Here is a 19,790-nt window from a genome sequence, read left to right on the forward strand (position 1 = left end):
AACTGAGAAAAGTGCCATTGTTAATATTTTGTATCATGATATGTTTTCTTTATGAAGAATGACTATGATCCACAAGGACTGGTGTGATTAAGTCTGGGATGACAGTTTCTCTGGATAACATGTTCTCTGGATACTGAATCACCTTTTTGGATACTTCTTTAATAGTGATTCATATGATGAAACTATAGCTCATTTCCTAACAAGGCTGCAATGAAATCACCACCTTTTTGTCACCTTTGCAAGAAAAAAAGACTAATGGTTTAAAAGAATGCCAGGTCAGCTCACTGACCTGTTGATAATCAGAGAGGTGAAGTGTATATATCTTTTTAATTGCTATTTTGAAGCACTGTTAATTCATTCAAAAAAAAAAAAAAAGTAGAAATTAAAAATCTTCAGGTTATACTGAGTGCATGAGCCAGTAATGAGCACATCAGGTGGGGCCAAGATTTCATAATGCAAAACTGACTTCAACTGGTCCTTTATTTTTTACTTGAATTTGTTGTTGTTGTTTAAATAAATGAGATACATTCTTTATGTGTCTGTATAAATTAAGTGGAAGTACTGGCTACTCAAACTATAAATGGATGAATAAATCTACTCATAGGCATAATCTATCAAGAGTTACTTATTGCATTCTTATGTTATTATTATGTTAAAAATTATAAATTTTTAGGACAAAAAACAATTAAGTGTATTGCTTAATACTAAAGTATACAGACAGAAAATTATCAATTCTCCTAGTATCTATGGAAGCAAAATTAAATATTTTAAAATTCCTCTCCTTTTATTTAATACATTTTAATACTTGAAGTATGCTGCAATGTAAAATTTACAAACTAAAAAGGGCACTTTTGAGCACAAATATTTGACACAAATTGATATCCATTACATACACACATACTTTTAAAAATTTATGTATAATATGATAAATAATTAAAAATATATCTCACAAAACTTTAGCGTTCTATTTCATTATATGTTTGTTCCGAAAGAGTTGGCTTTACTTTAACGTTAATAATCTAATAATCTTTGGGCACCTGGGTGACTCAGTCAGTTAAGAAGCTGGCTTCAGCTTATGTCATGATCCCAGAGTCTTGGGATCGAGCCCTGCATCAGGCTTCCTGCTCAGTGGAGAGCCTGCTTCTCCGTCTCCCTGCGCCTGCCACTCTGCCTAGTGCTCTCTATCTCTCCATCAAATAAACAAATAAAATCTTTTTTAAAAAAATCTGATAATCATTTTAAAGAAACTGCTTCTAACTTTTTAGATACAATCAAGCTATCATTAAAGAAAGTCTAAAAGTCTAATTAAATATGAATAGACCATTATTTTATATGAGTTCCAATTTGCCACAGATCAATTTAATTCCTCCAATACAAAGGAAAATTTTTGCATTGTTTATAAAGAAAATGATTGATTGTGTGAGTCATTTAATAATGGATATTCCATCTTGTTGCACTCGGAATTTGTAACAGCTAACAGAAAAGATATATACAGTAAAATGGTAAAACATAAGTTAAAACTCAAGGCTAAGGAAAATAGAAATTATAACAAAAGATCATGGGGCACCTGGGTGGCTCAAATGGCTATGCGTCTGCCTTTGGCTCAGGTCATGATCCCAGGTCCTGGGATGGAGCCCTGCATGGGGTTCCCTGCTTAGGGGAAAACCTGCCTCTCCCTCTCCCTCTACTGCTCCCCCTGCTTGTGCTTTCTCTCTCCCTCTCAAATAAATAAATAAAATATTTACAAAAGAAATTATAGCAAAAGATCAGTATCATGGTTAAAAACAGCACAGATATTCAGGTAATAAACTCCTACATGGTTGTTATAAGTGAACTTTGAATTTGTTTCTGGGCTTTCTGGCAGCTGAAGTGGAGACATGGGCTGTTCTATAGATCTTCTATTTCTTGAGGAAAAGTAGAGAAGATATTTAGATGTGGGTGATAGACAAATTCTGCTGCACCAGAAAATGCCAAGAGCTTCTGTGTTTTGGAGCTTATTGTTAGGATTATTTTAAATAAATCCCATGCAATGTGAAGTATAAGAATCAGGAGGTCAGGGTTTTATTACTCACCCCGTCTCTCAATATTTGTATGATTTGAGTAATTCATTTAACTTTTTGTGATTTCAATTTATCTGTAAAGGAAGGGCGTTGAACAAGATAACCTTTACAGAAGTTCTTTGTAGTTCTAATATCTCATGTTTGCTAGGTTCCCACCTCTCCAGTACAGAAAGAAAACACTTGATCTTTCAAAAAATATATTTGATAGGTAAATTTCTTACTAGGGAAGAAATTGTTTTAAGAAGTTGTTTTTAAACAGTTGGTTAAAGAAGTTAGGGGTCATCTGTCAATCTCAATCAAATAAAAGAACTGATCAGCTTGGTTAGCCAGAGAGCAGTCTCTTAGGAAATGAGGAGAAACTAGAGTTAACATGTGCTCAGTATCTACCTCCCAGTATGTTTGCCTCCATCTGCAATGCCACCTGCCCCCAGGATGACATGTAAGGAGGACAGAAACTCAGTCGTACCCTATCTCAGAATCTTGGAGGTGTCAGAAGTGAGTGTCCGATCAATAATTGTCACTAGTCTTCCTTTTCTTCTGTTAACATGCTACCAGAATCACTGTGCAGAATTAGAAGCATCTAATGCAGAGTTTGAGGTCTAATGTGATTGCCTTATCTTGAAAAGGGTGTGCAGTTAAAATAACCTTTAAAAATTCCTTAAGAAATTTATAAATTATGACATGTTGACTTTTGCAAAAAAGTCTTATAACATTATTTGTGTGTGTATGTACTATGTAGAAATATATAATATGTAATCAAAATACAAATAAATATAAGCTTACCATGTTTTTAATAATGAGAAAGAGCCGGAGAATGAAATATTTTTAAAAAAGGAAAATAAACGTATAGCATTGAATTTGCATGGGTTAAATGTGCTTATGGTATGCCATTATAGCATAAATAGCAGCAGCTCTGGGGGACTGTAAAATGGGCAAGGTGTGAATTGACATCAGGATGAGTATGATTTCCCATTCACACTCCATGTCCTCAGGAGGAGAAACCTGCAGGCCACAGTATTCATTATTATCTGGATCTGGTGCATAGGGCCTGCTTCCTGACTGCTTCAACTAGTCAAGGTGAGTTCCATCTCTCCCTTTCTCCAATCCCATCCTCATATCACTGGATGTTAGTGATGAGGATCTTTCGAAGTCCAAAGCAAAGAAAGAATTCTGTTAGATCAGGCAAAATATGCTAGGTTTTACTGCAGTTTCAAACAACTCCAAAATCCTGGAAAATTAAAATCTCAAAGGTCTATGTCCTGCTCATGTTATGTATCTATCATGGATTGGCTGAGAGCTCTGCTTCAAGCTGTGGTCACTCTAAAACTCAGGCTGGTGGAGCATGCACTATGTGAAATCTGTTATTCACTATGGCAGAAAGCAGGAGAAATGAAGCAATCATAAATGCCCTCTTTAATACTTCCATTTGGAAAAGACACATGTCCCTTCTACATACTTACAATTGGCCCAAGCAAGTTATATGGCCCAAGCTATATGGCCATAGCTTGCACCAAAGACATGAGCAACTGGAATCCTACCCCATGCTTAGGAACACAGCTAGAAATATTTGCTGAAGGGAGTGTTAAAGTCCCCTACTATCATTGTATTATTGTTGATGTGTTTCTTTGATTTTGTTATTAATTGGTTTATATAGTTGGCTGCTCCCACATTGGGGGCATAGATATTTAAAATTGTTAAATCTTCTTGTTGGACAGACCCTTTGAGTATGATATAGTGTCCTTCCTCATCTCTTATTATAGTCTTTGGCTTAAAATCTAATTGATCTGATATAAGGATTGCCACTCCTGCTTTCTTCTGATGTCCATTAGCATGGTAAATTCTTTTCCACCCCCTCACTTTAAATCTGGAGGTGTCTTCGGGCTTAAAATGTGTTTCTTGGAGGCAACATATAGATGGGTTTTGTTTTTTTATCCATTCTGATACCCTGTGTCTTTTGACAGGGGCATTTAGCCCATTAACATTCAGGGTAACTATTGAGAGATATGAATTTAGTGCCATTGTATTGCCTGTAAGGTGACTGTTACTGTATATGGTCTCTGTTCCTTTCTGATCTACCACTTGTAGGCTCTCTCTTTGCTTAGAGGACCCCTTTCAATATTTCCTGTAGAGCTGGTTTGGTATTTGCAAATTCTTTTCAGTTGTTGTTTGTCCTGGAAGCTTTTAATCTCTCCTTCTATTTCAATGATAGCCTAGCTGGATATAGTATTCTTGGCTGCATGTTTTTTTCTCATTTAGTGCTCTGAAAATATCATGCCAGCTCTTTCTGGCCTGCCAGGTCTCTGTGGATAAGTCAGCTGCCAATCTAATATTTTTACCATTGTATGTTACAGACTTCTTTTCCCGGGCTGCTTTCAGGATTTTCTCTTTGTCATTGAGACTTGTAAATTTTACTATTAGGTGACGGGGTGTGGGCCTATTCTTATTGATTTTGAGGGGCATTCTCTGAACCTCCTGAATTTTGATGCTCGTTCCCTTTGCCATAATGGACAGGTCATCCAAGCAAAAGATCAGCAAGGATATAAAGGCCTTAAATGACACACTGGACCAGATGGACATCACAGATATATTCAGAATATTTCATCCCAAAGCAACAGAATACACATTCTTCTCTAGTGCACATGGAACATTCTCCAGAATAGATCACATCCTCGGTCCTAAATCAGGACTCAACCGGTATCAAAAGATTGGGATCATTCCCTGCATATTTTCAGACCACAATGCTCTAAAGCTAGAACTCAACCACAAAAGGAAGTTTGGAAAGAACCCAAATACATGGAGACTAAACAGTATCCTTCTAAAGAATGAATGGGTCAACCGGGAAATTAAAGAAGAATTGAAAAAAATCATGGAAACAAATGATAATGAAAACACAACGGTTCAAAATCTGTGGGACACAACAAAGGCAGTCCTGAGAGGAAAATATATAGCGGTACAAGCCTTTCTCAAGAAACAAGAAAGGTCTCAGGTACACAACCTAACCCTACACCTAAAGGAGCTGGAGAAAGAACAAGAAAGAAACCCTAAGCCCAGCAGGAGAAGAGAAATCATAAAGATCAGAGCCCAAATCAATGAAATAGAAACCAAAAAAACAATAGAACAAATCAACGAAACTAGGAGCTGGTTCTTTGAAAGAATTAATAAAATTGATAAACCCCTGGCCCGACTTATCAAAAAGAAAAGAGAAAGGACCCAAATAAATAAAATCATGAATGAAAGAGGAGAGATCACAACGAACACCAAAGAAATACAAACTATTATAAGAACATACTATGAGCAACTCTACGGCAATAAATTTGACAATCTGGAAGAAATGGATGCATTCCTAGAAACATATAAACTACCACAACTGAACCAGGAAGAAATAGAAAGCCTGAACAGACCCATAACCAGTAAGGAGATTGAAACAGTCATTAAAAATCTCCAAACAAACAAAAGCCCAGGGCCAGACGGCTTCCCGGGGGAAATTCTACCAAACATTTAAAGAAGAACTAATTCCTATCTCTCCTGAAAACTGTTCCAAAAAATAGAAATGGAAGGAAACTTCCAAACTCATTTTATGAGGCCAGCATCACCTTGATCCCAAAACCAGACAAGGATCCCACCAAAAAGAGAGCTATAGACCGATATCCTTGATGAACACAGATGCGAAAATACTCAACAAAATACTAGCCAATAGGATTCAACAGTACATTAAAAAGATTATTCACCACGACCAAGTGGGATTTATTCCAGGGCTGCAAGGTTGGTTCAACATCCGCAAATCAGTCAATGTGATACAACACATCAATAAAAGTAAGAACAAGAACCATATGATACTCTCAATAGATGCTGAAAAAGCATTTGACAAAGTACAACATCCCTTCCTGATCAAAACTCTTCAAAGTGTAGGGATAGAGGGCACATACCTCAATATCATCAAAGCCATCTATGAAAAACCCACCGCAAATATCATTCTCAATGGAGAAAAACTGAAGCTTTTCCGCTAAGGTCAGGAACACGGCAGGGATGTCCATTATCACCACTGCTATTCAACATCGTACTAGAGGTCCTAGCCTCAGCAATCAGACAACAAAAGGAAATTAAAGGCATCCAAATCGGCAAAGAAGAAGTCAAATTATCACTCTTCGCAGATGATATGATACTATATGTGGAAAACCCAAAAGACTGCACTCCAAAACTGCTAGAACTTATACAGGAATTCAGTAAAGTGTCAGGATATAAAATCAATGCACAGAAATCAGTTGCATTTCTCTACACCAACAGCAAGACAGAAGAAAGAGATATTAAGGAGTCAATCCCATTTACAATTGCATCCAAAACCATAAGATACCTAGGAATAAACCTAACCAAAGAGACACAGAATCTATACTCAGAAAACTATAAAGTACTCATGAAAGAAATTGAGGAAGACACAAAGAAATGGAAAAATGTTCCATGCTCCTGGATTGGAAGAATAAATATTGTGAAAATGTCTATGCTACCTAAAGCAATCTACACATTTAATGCAATTCCTATCAAAGTACCATCCATCTTTTTCAAAGAAATGGAACAAATAATTCTAAAATTTATATGGAACCAGAAAAGACCTCGAATAGCCAAAGGGATATTGAAAAAGAAAGCCAACGTTGGTGGCATCACAATTCCGGACTTCAGGCTCTATTACAAAGCTGTCATCATCAAGACAGCATGGTACTGGCACAAAAACAGACACATAGATCAATGTGGAACAGAATAGAGAGCCCAGAAATAGACCCTCAAATCTATGTAAACTAATCTTCGACAAAGCAGGAAAGAATGTCCAATGGAAAAAAGACAGCCTTTTCAATAAATGGTGCTGGGAAAAATTGGACAGCCACATGCAGAAAAATGAAATTTGGACCATTTTCCTTACACCACACACAAAAATAGACTCAAAATGGATGAAGGACCTCAATGTACGAAAGGAATCCATCAAAATCCTTGAGGAGAACACGGGCAGCAACCTCTTCGACCTCTGCCGCAGCAACATCTTCCTAGGAACAACGCAAAAGGCAAGGGAAGCAAGGGCAAAAATGAACTATTGGGATTTCATCAAGATCAAAAGCTTTTGCACAGCAAAGGAAACAGTTAACAAAATCAAAAGACAACTGACAGAATGGGAGAAGATATTTGCAAACGACATATCAGATAAAGGACTAGTGTCCAGAATCTATAAAGAACTTAGCAAACTCAACACCCAAAGAACAAATAATCCAATCAAGAAATGGGCAGAAGACATGAACAGACATTTCTGCAAAGAAGACATCCAGATGGCCAACAGACACATGAAAAAGTGCTCCATATCACTCGGCATCAGGGAAATACAAATCAAAACCACAATGAGATATCACCTCACACCAGTCAGAATGGCTAAAATCAACAAGTCAGGAAATGACAGATGCTGGCGAGGATGCGGAGAAAGGGGAACCCTCCTACACTGTTGGTGGGAATGCAAGCTGGTGCAGCCACTCTGGAAAACAGCATGGAGGTTCCTCAAAATGTTGAAAATAGAACTGCCCTATGACCCAGCAATTGCACTATTGGGTATTTACCCTAAAGATACAAATGTAGTGATCCAAAGGGACACATGCACCCGAATGTTTATAGCAGCAATGTCCACAATAGCCAAACTATGGAAAGAACCTAGATGTCCATCAACAGATGAATGGATCAAGAAGATGTGGTATATATACACAATGGAATACTATGCAGCCATCAAAAGAAATGAAATCTTGCCATTTGCAACAACATGGATGGAACTAGAGCGTATCATGCTTAGCGAAATAAGTCAAGCAGAGAAAGACAACTATCATATGATCTCCCTGATATGAGGAAGTGGTGATGCAACATGGAGGCTTAAGTGGGTAGAAGAATAAATGAAACAAGATGGGATTGGGAGGGAGACAAACCATAAGTGACTCTTAATCTCACAACAAACTGAGGGTTGCCGGGGGGAGGGGGTTTGGGAGAAGGGGGTGGGATTATGGACATTGGGGAGGGTATGTGATTTGGTGAGTGCTGTGAAGTGTGTAAACCTGGTGATTCACAGACCTGTACCCCTGGGGATAAAAATATATGTTTATAAAAAATAAAAAATTAAAAAACAAAAAAACAAAACAAAAAAAAAAAGAAATATTTGCTGAAAACCATTAATGACCATTGCAACAAACAGATGCACCAAAGAGTGAATTCTGTAAGGTCACCAGTTCTACTCTGAACTGCTTTCATGGTCATTTTTTTTTAAAGATTTTATTTTATTTTTTAAAATTTTCTGAGAGACAGAGTACAAGCAGGGGGAGGGGCAGAGGGAGAGAGAGAATCCCAGACAGACTTCCTGCTAAGCATGGAGCTAACATGGGGCTCTATCTCACACCCTGAGATCATGACCTGAGCCAAAACCAAGAGTCTAATCCTTAATCAACTGAGCCACCCAGGTGCCCCCTGGTTTTATGTTCTTAAATACACTTCAGGAACTGGGTCATTATGTCAGTTCAGCTACAATGAATGACTCATATATAGCAGTGGAGAAACAAATCATCCTGTCACTTTTCCCTTTTATTTAAGAAAAAAAAGGAGAGAGAGAAAAAGAGAAAGGGAGAGAGAGAGAGAGAGGGCACTCTTAGTATAATCTCAAGTGCCATTTCAGAGCTAGCATGATGAATTTTTTAGTTAAATTAAGGCCTGTTGTGACCCTCAAAGATTCCATTTTCTAATCCCCAGAACCTGTGCATATGTTTTTATATGGCAAAGTAGAATCAAGTTTCAAGATGGAATTAAGGTTATTAATCAGCTGACCTTGATGTAGGGAGATTATCCTGAATCATCTGGAAGGATCCAATGTAATTTTTACAATTTTATAATTTTTACAAGTGCAAAAGGGAGGCAGAACAAGAGGTCAGAAACCAGAAAGGTGTGATGTGAGAACACAAGCCACCATTGCTGCCTTTGAAGATGGAGGAAAGGTGTCATCAAGAAAATGTTATAAGCAGCCTTTGAAAGTTGGAAAAGGCAAGAAAACAAATTCCTCCATAAAGTCTCCAGAAAAAAATACAGACTTGGGAAGACACTGATTTTATTCCAGTGAGACCCATAGCAGACTTCCAATGTAGAGAACTGTAAGATAATAAATTTATGTTGATCTAAGCCAATAATTTTACAATTTGTTAAAGCAAAATAGAAAAACTAATATAATACCTTTATTTTTTTAAACTAACTTGTACTTCTAAAACCATGGCTACTCTAAGAGGTTCTGTTAACTATTTCAAAAATTTGGCCATGCAATATGTATTTTAAATTAAAGGAATAAAAAGAAGCACACTGGTCTGCATATTATTTCTTTAGAGAGAAATTCTCTCAAACCATAGGTCTAATATGCCATCTCTTCTATTTCCTACAGAGTGTAGCTTGATATGCAGGTAGATTTTTCAGTGCCTGGATTCTTACACCTCTTTGGGAACAGATACAAACTTTTTTCATTCATGTGCTTGACTCCACTGGCAGTCATGTGCTGGGTTTCCACTGCTTTCTTGTTGTTGTGTCAAAATCTCTTGGAACATCCATCTATCTTCACAGTTGCTTTTGATTTAGGGATCATAGTTGAATCAAAAAACATTTAACAAAAGAAATGCATGTTGAAATTATATACTATGGTCATGGAGAGCAAGAATAATTTCTTATTCACCATTATATATATATGCCTCAGTAACTTTCTTAGAAGTTCAAAAATACCTGAAATACATGAAGCCATGTGGCATGAATAAGTGTCTTGGAGGCCTCCAGAGTAGGTAGGTGCATGTATTAGGAAACAGAAAAGGACAATGATGTAGTTTGGCAACCTTCAAACACTGGAATTTAAAAAGCAGTGTTCAATTTCTGACTCTGTCTCTCACTAGTTGTATCATCTTGGACAAGTCATTTAACTTTTCTAAGCCTAAATTTCTTTATCTTTAAAATGGGAAAAAATAATCGCACTGACTTCCAGTTTCCACTGCAGGAAATTCTATTACCCTATACATAATACCAGACTTTTAATAAAAGTTATAAGACATGTTAAAAGCCAATGAGGAAATTTAAAAACAAAACAAAACAAAACAACAACAACAACAAAACACTTTCAAGGGACAAAGCAACTGGCAGAACCAGACTTGACTCTGTCACCAATGTTCAAACTATCTGACAAAGAATTCAAAATGATTATTAGTTTAATGACTCTGATGGAAAAAGTACACTGTATGCAAGCTGACATGGGCAATTTCTGTAGAGACATAAAACTATAAGAAAAATCAAATAGGCATGTTAGAAATGCAAACCACTTAATGGAATGAAGAACACCTCTAACAAATTCTTCAGTAGAATCAAGTTAGCTCAGGAAAGAATCAATGAACTTGAGGTTGGCCAATACAAATTACTTAAACTGAAACAAAAGGAGAAAAAATAGAATAAAAAACCAACTAACTAAACAAAAATGGAAGTGAGTATTTAAGAACTGTATTCTGATATATGCACAATTGGAATTCTTGAAGAAAAAGAGAGAATAAGAACAGGGTAGGGAATAAGAGATCGTGGATTATTTTTTTTCAGAGTTAATAACAGACACTAAACCACAGATCCTAAGAAGCTCAGACAATACCATGTGGGATAAATACAACACACACACACACACACACACCTTGGCAAATTACATTTAAATTGTTCTAAATAAAAGATTAAAAAGAACATTTTGAAGGCAGGCAGGGGAAAAGGTCATGTAACATAGAGAGGAGCAAAAATAAAAATGAAAACAGTTTCTTAGCACAAACCATAAAAACCAAAGGACAATGGAGTGATAGCTTTAAAACAATTAAAGAAAAAGTATCTTGCAAACAGACAGCTATAGTCCAAATAATATGATTCAAAAAGTAAAGGGAAAATAACCTTTCTCAGGCAAACAAAAATAGAAAATTCACTGCCAGCAGACATTTCTTATAGGAAAAGTTAAAGAAAGTTTTATTTACAGAAGCTTGGCTCTACACAGATAAAGTGTCAGAAATGGAATATATGAGGGTAAAATGAAATTTACTATTTTCTTATTTCCAATTACTCTAAGAAACAGCTTACTTGTAAAGCAAACACAATAGCAATAAATAGTGTTTACAGCATACACAAAAACAAAATATATGACAATAGCATGAAGAGAATTTGGATATATACCTGTAGGAGATTTACACTGGGTATGAAGTGGTTTATTTTAATTTGAAGGTAAATAATGAAAGCTAGTAATGATATACACAAATTCATTTTTTAAATACTTATTTATTTAATTTATAGAGCGATAGAGAAAGCATGGAGGAGAGGGATAGAGGAGAGAGAGTCCAAGTGGACTCCATGCGTAGGGCTTGATCCCATGACCCTGAGATCAAGACCCAAGTAGAAATCAAGAGTCAGACATTTAACCAATTAATCCACCCAGACACCCCTATAAATTCTAAACCATAAGGTTATCACAAATTTTTTAAAAAGAAGTATAAACAAATAAATTAATAAAGATAAAAGGAATCATTAAAAAATTATCAACCCAGTGGAAGGCAGAAAAGAGGAGAAAAGAAACAAATAACAGATAACACAAACAGAAAATAGTCAGTTGTTGAATTTTAATCCAGACTTTCTAGAATCATAATAAATGTAAATGGTCTAAACATACCAATTAAAAGAAAGAGATTATCAGATGGGATTTTTAAAAAGTAAAATACAAAAGCCTATCTATAAGAAACAACTTTAAACATGAAGACTAAGGTTAGGAGAAAAAAGAAGGAAAAAGTTAAGCCAAGAGGAAGCTGCAGTAGCTATTCCAAGATCATTTAAAGTGTGCTTCATGTCTGAGTTATGTGGGCTATTCCCCAACACTGATTTCAAAAATCTATCATGAAACAGTTGAATTTGGAGGAGTTTATCAAGTATGATAAGCAGAAACAGCTAAAAGTTCACTGCTCCTTATACTTCACACACACTATCTCAAGTCTTCCAGTTTGCCCCAATGTGGGCAAACTTCTAAGTAGTAAAACCGAGATACTGTACTGTGTTCTTTACAACAAATAAAATTTTATTGTACTTTCTGTAACATTATGCTACTCTCCCTATGGCAGGATAATTAAAAACAAGCTGGGCTTTCTATGGGATGCTTCTGTTCTTTCAAATGCCTTAATTTCATGTGTCTCTTTCAGAAGAATGAGATGTTCATCTGTATAATGCACAACCAAAGGACACTGCTACAATAAAGCCTATAGCAGTACAAGTTAGAAGTAAAAGGGACCTAGAAGAGCAGAATATTCGGGGTATATGTTATGACATCTAAGAGATGACAGAGGAATTGAGCAACATGCTGAGACACTCACAGCCATCACTTTCAGAACAGGACTAAACCCCAGGTCTCCTTCCATCAAATACATCACTGTTTCTTCTTTTTCACTTTACAAGTCTCTGTAGCTGTTGACTCTCATGCACAGAATAAAACCCCATTAAAATGACTAGTACCAGACAAAGCCAACCCCTTGTGAATGAGACAAGCTTTTATAGTTCATTTTTAAAAATTGAGTATTTAGTAGCAGATACATATTCTACCACAGGAACCACATGGAGAGAGAGACCAGAATGTCTTCAGAGTCTCTGTCTCTTCTCCAGATACCTGTTACCCTGAGGCAATGTGGATCTCAGAGTCCTTGGCACCAGAACTAATTTCCACTTTCTTTCTTTGTAGGAAACAGCACCTCTTGGGCCACATTTCTTTGTGAATTCTGAGTTGGAGAATGTGGTCAAGTCAGAGCTGCTTTTTGAAGAGAGCATGACTTTCAGGATAGAGAATGGTTGTGGTTTATACTTAAGACATTATCTGTTATTTGTCCCTTCTCCTCTATTTGTTAAGAGTGATAGATTCATCTTTTCTGAGAGTTTCAGATAAATAGAATACAGAAGTGTAATACTCTTAAATACTTCCTTTTGTATGAAATTCGTACACAGAAGTGTAACACTCTTGAATATTTCCTTTCGTATAAATCAGAAAACATTAACCTTTCAATAAAAACTTGTTGACAGAAGACCATAGTCTAGTTTACAGTATTGGGTTGTTTGCTCCATTAAAAGAAAGGAAATCCCTTTTTTTTTTTCTTTTTCCCTAGAACTAGCATTCTTAGAGGAAAAGCATTGAGATTTTGGTGAAACGTTGCTAGGTTAATCTTAGGTTTGTTAAAATAAATTCACAGGAAATCTCTATCAAAATACCTTGTTTTCTCAAAAGTTCATCTTTGATAATTTTCTCAAAGTGTCATATAAAAACTAAATTACTAAAATAGAATCCAGTAGGCAAAACAAAACAAAAAAGTATAAAAATGTAAGTGATTTAGGAAATGAGACAGCCCCTTTCTTAAATTTCAAATTAAACCTTAGATAGTTGACAAAGTTGACAAATTATTTCTGTTTACAAAAATAGTATTTTCAGTATTAGTTGATTTTAAAAGATGATCTTGCTTTTAGGCTGCCCCCATGTGTTCTAAAGATATTAGTGTTTGTCCAAAATGTACACCAAAATCTCTTTTGGAAGGAAGTGTGGATTTTTTAGTCAGTACAAGAAAGAAAGCCTCACCTGAAGCCAGAAGAACTCTGTGGATGACCCAGCTCTGCTACTGTTGTGTGACCTTCTAAATCTAATTATTTTCCTCATTTAATTTCCTTTTGCTTCAAATTTTTCAAGTAAGAAATAGAGATAATTATATCCATCATATTAACTCACCAGGATATGATGATCAAACAATTTAATAAACTAATACTTCATAAAATATAAACCTTATTTTATACATACCAGTTGTATGATTATATGATTTACCTATATAATTGGGACTTACAGGGGTAGCTATTGTATTGTAGCACCATGAACTACAGAAACAAAACATGCTGGGTGAGAGTCTTTAGATATTCTTTTATTTTCAAAATGGCTACTTGTATGACCTTAGCAAATCAAATAAACTTCTTGTAAAATAGATAACTAAAAAAATTTCCCCCTTTTTTATGTTTTCTTCTTGAACTTGAGTACTAGTTGGGACACACTTGGCTTCTGGATCTATAATGCAACTAAGATGGGAACACTTTGTCTTTCCATAGCTCAGGCCCATATCTGGAAACACCTTCCAGTTTTGACTGAAAGAACTCTCTACTATAATCCACATAGCTTATTGTGTATTTAAAAATGAAAATATTAACAACTAATTGGAGCTTTCACAGAAGTAATGTAATACAACAGCTTAAAACACAAATAATTCCTTTTTTTAAAAAATGCTTCAAGTATCTAAACTGTATGAATCAAAAACAATTTTGAGATCAATCACTGCAGAACACTGCTTGAATAAAATTTCATCTATATCTTTGGCTCACTGAAAATGTTAAGAAACTGTAAAAGACAACACATGAAAAATTCTATAATTAACTCAATGTATTACTAAATCATTTTGTTTTTCCTACCCAAGTGTTAAACAGAATGTCTTCAACTGCTTTATAATTCTTAAGAGAAACTGATTTATAATCACTGATTTAATTATATTAGATACTGAAAATATTCAGATTTAACACAAATATTGATGGACAACCACTTGATTTTTCTTGATCATTGCCAGTTTCTTAAAAAAAAAAACAACCTGTAAAACTTCCCAGTCATCAATTCCTTAAGTTCAAAGTTCTTTGGACAAGTGGTATGACTAATATAATAGTTTCACACACTGTTTGGTAATTCTAGTTTATCTTTTGCTTATCAATGCTTCTGGTTTCCAATAAAATATCATGTTTCTTGTATTCATTGAAATAGAGGATCAAATTAGCTATTCTATAAGCTTTAACTGAATATGTCTTATATAAGAAAAGATGTTAATAAAATAGCTGAATTACTACACTGATTTGTGGAAATATGATGTGTTCTGGTAAACAAACAATACTATTCAAATTTCAATGCAATTTGTTGTAGCTGCTATTAAACCTATATTAATATTTTAATAGAATACTACAAGACACAGCAATATCATAGCAGTTGGTCAACTCTTTATAAAATCATTTTTCACTGAAATGCAATACAAATAATTTTAAGGAATTATTGGCATAATGAATTTTAATATTTTAGAAATTTTTTAATATTTTAGAAAATGTCCCAGTTTTTGAATAGGAATATAGTCCTTACTCAGGCACTGCACCGCAGGCATCTGCAAACCTGTGTGTAAGGCAAGCAAGGTCTTTCTTATCTTAGAGGGATGTCTCTATGGGAATGCTGGAATCACAGTTTACCATTTCAATTCCAAAGATCTTAAGCAGTAGAATAGGGGGTGGAGAAAGTAAAGCCCCAGTGGGCTTTCTTTCAAAGTGTCCCACACTTTTACCTAAAAATCAGTGACAGTATTTTTTTAATATTTAAACAAACACACACACACACACACACACACACACACACACACACACACACACACACAATCAAAACAAAAGAAAAAGCTTCCTGCAATTCTGATTATCCTTATCAGGCATTAGGGCTAAATGGAAAGACTTCGTGGTAGTTTGACCATGTTTGGCCCAGGGTTAGAGATTTTGCACTGGAGAGCAGCTTCAGGCCAGGCATAGAAACCACCAGGGGCCTTTTCAGAACCCTTTGCTGCCCCCACAGAGAAGGGATGCTTAAAGAGGAAATTGCCTGTGGAGCTGGGAAAGCTCTATTTCATTACAGAATATAAATACTTCAAGTCTCTAGATGGCAGCCTTCAACGCGCTTGAAAAGCAGTTTCGTCCTCCTCCGCCACCTCCACTCCACTCTCACCCCCATCTTGGCTACTTGGCAATATAGTATCAGCTACATGTGTGCCCTAGCCTGCGGATGTTGGGTTTTGCTGCTCTCCAAGAAAGCGAGCTGAAAAATGTTTATTCCTGTGCCTGATGATCTCGGCGGGAAGCTGCCTAGATGGGGGCTTGAGGAAAGGGGGAAGGAAGGGATGACAGCATGAGCAACAGGAAGCCCCTCGCCCAGCAGAGGTGGGACAGGAGCCAGACCGCCGCACCCAGCGGTCTTCAACATTTCCCGCTCTCTGGGTGGATCCTCTGACCTGCACAAAGAGCACAAAAGCCACCTGCCCAGCTGAGGGAACACAACCGGTGCTACAACCTCAATTTACCCCTAAACGTTTTGTGGGGGGTTGAAATATAAAAATCTCAGTTTCTCAAATTCACAAAGGACTGAGTGTGAGGGAGCGCGGAACGGGGGCAAAGCGGGGAGAAGGAGACGCAACCCGGGGAAACGCGCTGCTCCCACCTGGCTTGAGTCGAAGGTGGCGTCCCTGAATTACCCCGTGTGGACCCCAGGCTGGGACGGAGGCAGGGGACGCGCTCGGCCAGCGCAGAGTTGTCTAGGATATGGGAACGGGTGGGACTGGACCGGCCCAGGTCCTGCTGTCCCAGGTCTCAAATGTGGCTCAGCCTAGATGTCGTCGGGGATTAGGGGCAATTTCACCACCCCACTCCCCTGCTCTTCTCCCCAACCACTTGCCACCCCGGCAACGGCGGACACTCGCTCAGATCCGGATGGATAAGGATGGGGGTACTTTGCCCGAGTCTTGCTCCCTCCTATTCTCATCCCTACCTTGAAGCGGAGCTCCCCTCAAGGCGCGAAACCCGTGTAGGCTGCATCCACGGAAAGTGCGGTTCCCGGCTCCCGCCGCGGAGAGCAGACCCCGGGCCCGGCCCCAGAAGCTGGCCGGAGCTGTACCCCAACCCCGAGCCGCCCCGGCGCGCAGGCCGCACCCAGCTCCGCGCCCTGTGGGGCAGTGGACTGGGGTCACCCGTCCCCAGGGTGGCCAGACCCTACCAAGCGTAGACCCTAATGCCCCGCAAGCTCGAGAGCCACCCGAGGCGCACCGCGGAGTTTGAGGGCCACTGGGTGGGGCAACGGGGAGTGCAGGTCTTACCTGGGTACGGAGAGAAGGGAGTTGCCATCCATTGTCGATGGGCGCGCAGAGAAGAGGCGGGAAGCGCGGGCGAAGGACGGAAGTCTGTGGCGCGAGGATCTGGTTCCCGGAGCGCACGGACGGGCGCGCGCGGGGACAGAGGCGCGCAGGCTGGGACCGCTGTAGGGACACGCTCCGCCCCGGCCGGGAAGCGCTGCGCGCCGCGACCGCTGGATCCCCTCCCGGTCGCCCCGCAGATCTGGCTGGAGCGCGGGGCCAAAGCCGCAGTCCTTCCTGCCCTTCTCCACTGAAGCCCCAGGCAAGGTTGCGGCAGGCTCCCTCTGAGCTTTTCCTGCCTCTCCTGGAGCCCAGTAGAGATGACTCCGACAGAATTTCTCTCTCCCCGCCCCGCCGTAGCGTGTCCTTCCCTCTACCTCTAGGGTATAACAGGTCTCAGCCCCGAAGTTGTTCACCCACTTTCCCACATTCACGCTTTACTGGCAATGTCCATATTCCCCACTGGTCGCGCACCAGTCCTCTGGCTGCTTCTCTAGATCTGGGGAGTTTTTTGTTACCTTCTGCAATGTTAGTGGCTGATAACTCCTGGCAATGCAATGCTCTCCTTGATCCCCCAACTATTTTCCTTTTACGTAGACTCTCTTTCCTGTTTCGTCGGGTTCTCACAATTCATCTAACTCATTTTGCTTAATTGTGACTCACTTATGCCTTGCTTGTTAGAAGCTTGTGTGCACAGATCTCAAAAGCCATGACAGTGGCCATCCATCAGAGACCAGCACCCAGGCCCTGGGAGGAAGGTCTGTAACAAAAAGTCCTCAGTGCCTGCTTCAGTATCTCCTTGAGCAAAAAAAAATGACATTTGTTTTAAGAAGAAAGACATTCGTCGTACCAAATGACTCTTAAGAGGGTACTACTGACTCTGATCCTTTTTCATTACATGAAACATATATGTAATATATTTATATAAAAGAAAAGCATAGAACTCCCACAAATGGCAAGGTGGAGTATTTGTATTTTGCCCCATTCCTCCTGGGCAACTAAAAACTGGAGATTACAAAACAAATATGAGAAAACAAGAAGGTACACAGAGAAGGCAAGCTAGGGACCTTGGGATACAAGGATTGACATTACAGTGACTTCCTGGGTTTTCTTTTTGCCACACATATCCCAGCCTTGGGGCTGAAGAAGCTGGCAAACTGGAAATGTCAATGGGTACAGACAGGAAGAACCTCCTCTTTCTAGTTATAGGACCAGAAAAAAGGATAATCTAACAAGACAGAAAATTTATAGACAGTAATGGCTATGCTATGTCAGAACACCAAAGAAAAATTCCCATAGTCCCACTTTACCTAAACCATCAAAAGACAAGTGGGAAACCCAGATTCTACTATGTCTAGGCTCTAAAGAAGCATCCTCAACCCCCAGCCTAGCTGGTGTCCTTGAAGACTAAGTAGGGAGCCAGCCATTTGTAGCCTTGGTGTCAATGAAGCCTGTATTTTCCTGTAGCACAGCAGTAATGAGGCCGCTTCCATTCTGCACTGGGGGAGTGTAAGAGGAGGCAGAGTGGAGAGTCAGAAGTTTCACCTTCCGAGAACAAATGCTGAGGAAAACAACTCTCAGCAAAATATCCATTATCCAGTGAAAATATTCTTCGGAAATTAAAATGAATCATAGCATTCTCAGATGAATGAAAAATAAGATAATCAGTCACCAATAGACTTACCCTGAAAGCAGGGCTGAAGAGGGTTCTCTAAATGCCAAGGACATTATAAGGAAGGGATCTTAAAACATCAGGAAGAAAGAACATAATAAACAGTAATATAGTAAATACACAAGAATTTTTTCTCTTCTGGAATTTTCCAAATTATATTTGACAGTTAAAACAAAAATTATAAACATTGTCAGATGTGCCTCTTTAAGAAAAATAAGGATTATTTATTTATTTTAGAGAGCAATAATAAGAAGATGTGCAAGTGGCAGGGAGGGGCAGAGAGAGAGAGAGAGAGAATTTCCAGTAGACTCCCCACTTGAGCATGGAGCCTGACATAGAGTTTGATTCAACAACTGTGAGATCCTGACCGGAGCCATAATTAAGAATCAGATGCTTGACACACTGGGCCACCCAGGACCCTTGTCAGATGTGTTTCTAAACGTAGAGATAACATTTTAGACAATTATATTATAAAGGAAAGAAGATAAAGGGAGATATGAGATCTTAGATTTCTACATTTTACTCAAACTGGTAAATTGACAACACCATGAGACTATTATAAGTTATGCATACATCATGCAATAGATAGAGAAATCATTAAGAAAAGCCATGTAAATAGATGTGCTCAAAACATTCTGGATGAATAAAATTAAAATAATAAGAATGCTAAGCAACCACAGTAAGGCACACAAAAGAAAACAGAAGAAAAAAAGAAAAACAAACAAAAAAACATAAAATGTCAATTTTAATTCCTAATATATTGATGATTACATTAAATATAAAAGGTCTAAACACAAAAAATAAAAGACAAAAAATGGCAGACTAGATTAAAAACTCACCCAATTATATCATGTCTATAAGAAATTCAAATATGACTACATAAGAAGGCTGAGAGTAAAAATGTAGAAAAAGATATACCATGCAAATATTATTCAAGGGAAAGCATTAGTGACCCTATTAACATTAGATACAGTAGACATTAGAACAAAGAAAATTGCCAGAGAAAGAGAGGGAGATTATATAGGG

At 38.0% G+C, this 19,790-nt stretch overlaps 1 protein-coding gene across 4 annotated transcripts in view; it reads right to left on the reverse strand.

Annotated features, from left to right (window-relative positions):
• The window catches only part of LOC101693015 (SPHK1 interactor, AKAP domain containing), a 172,229-nt gene extending 154,605 nt beyond the window's left edge, over positions 1-17,624 (reverse strand). For 2 of the 4 annotated variants that reach the window (XM_045078826.1, XM_045078825.1), the window contains exon 1: positions 17,057-17,624. In XM_045078826.1, the coding sequence (XP_044934761.1) occupies positions 17,057-17,084 (28 nt within the window). In that variant the 5' untranslated portion in view covers positions 17,085-17,624. The remainder of the gene's footprint in view (positions 1-17,056) is intronic. The other 2 variants (XM_045078827.1, XM_045078828.1) reach the window with 1 other exon arrangement.
• Between the last annotated feature and the right edge of the window lie 2,166 nt (positions 17,625-19,790).

This window comes from Mustela putorius, unplaced genomic scaffold (genome assembly GCF_011764305.1).
Source record: "Mustela putorius furo isolate JIRA1106 unplaced genomic scaffold, ASM1176430v1.1 tig00000275_pilon_pilon_pilon, whole genome shotgun sequence".
NCBI classification, from domain to species: Eukaryota; Metazoa; Chordata; class Mammalia; order Carnivora; family Mustelidae; genus Mustela; species Mustela putorius.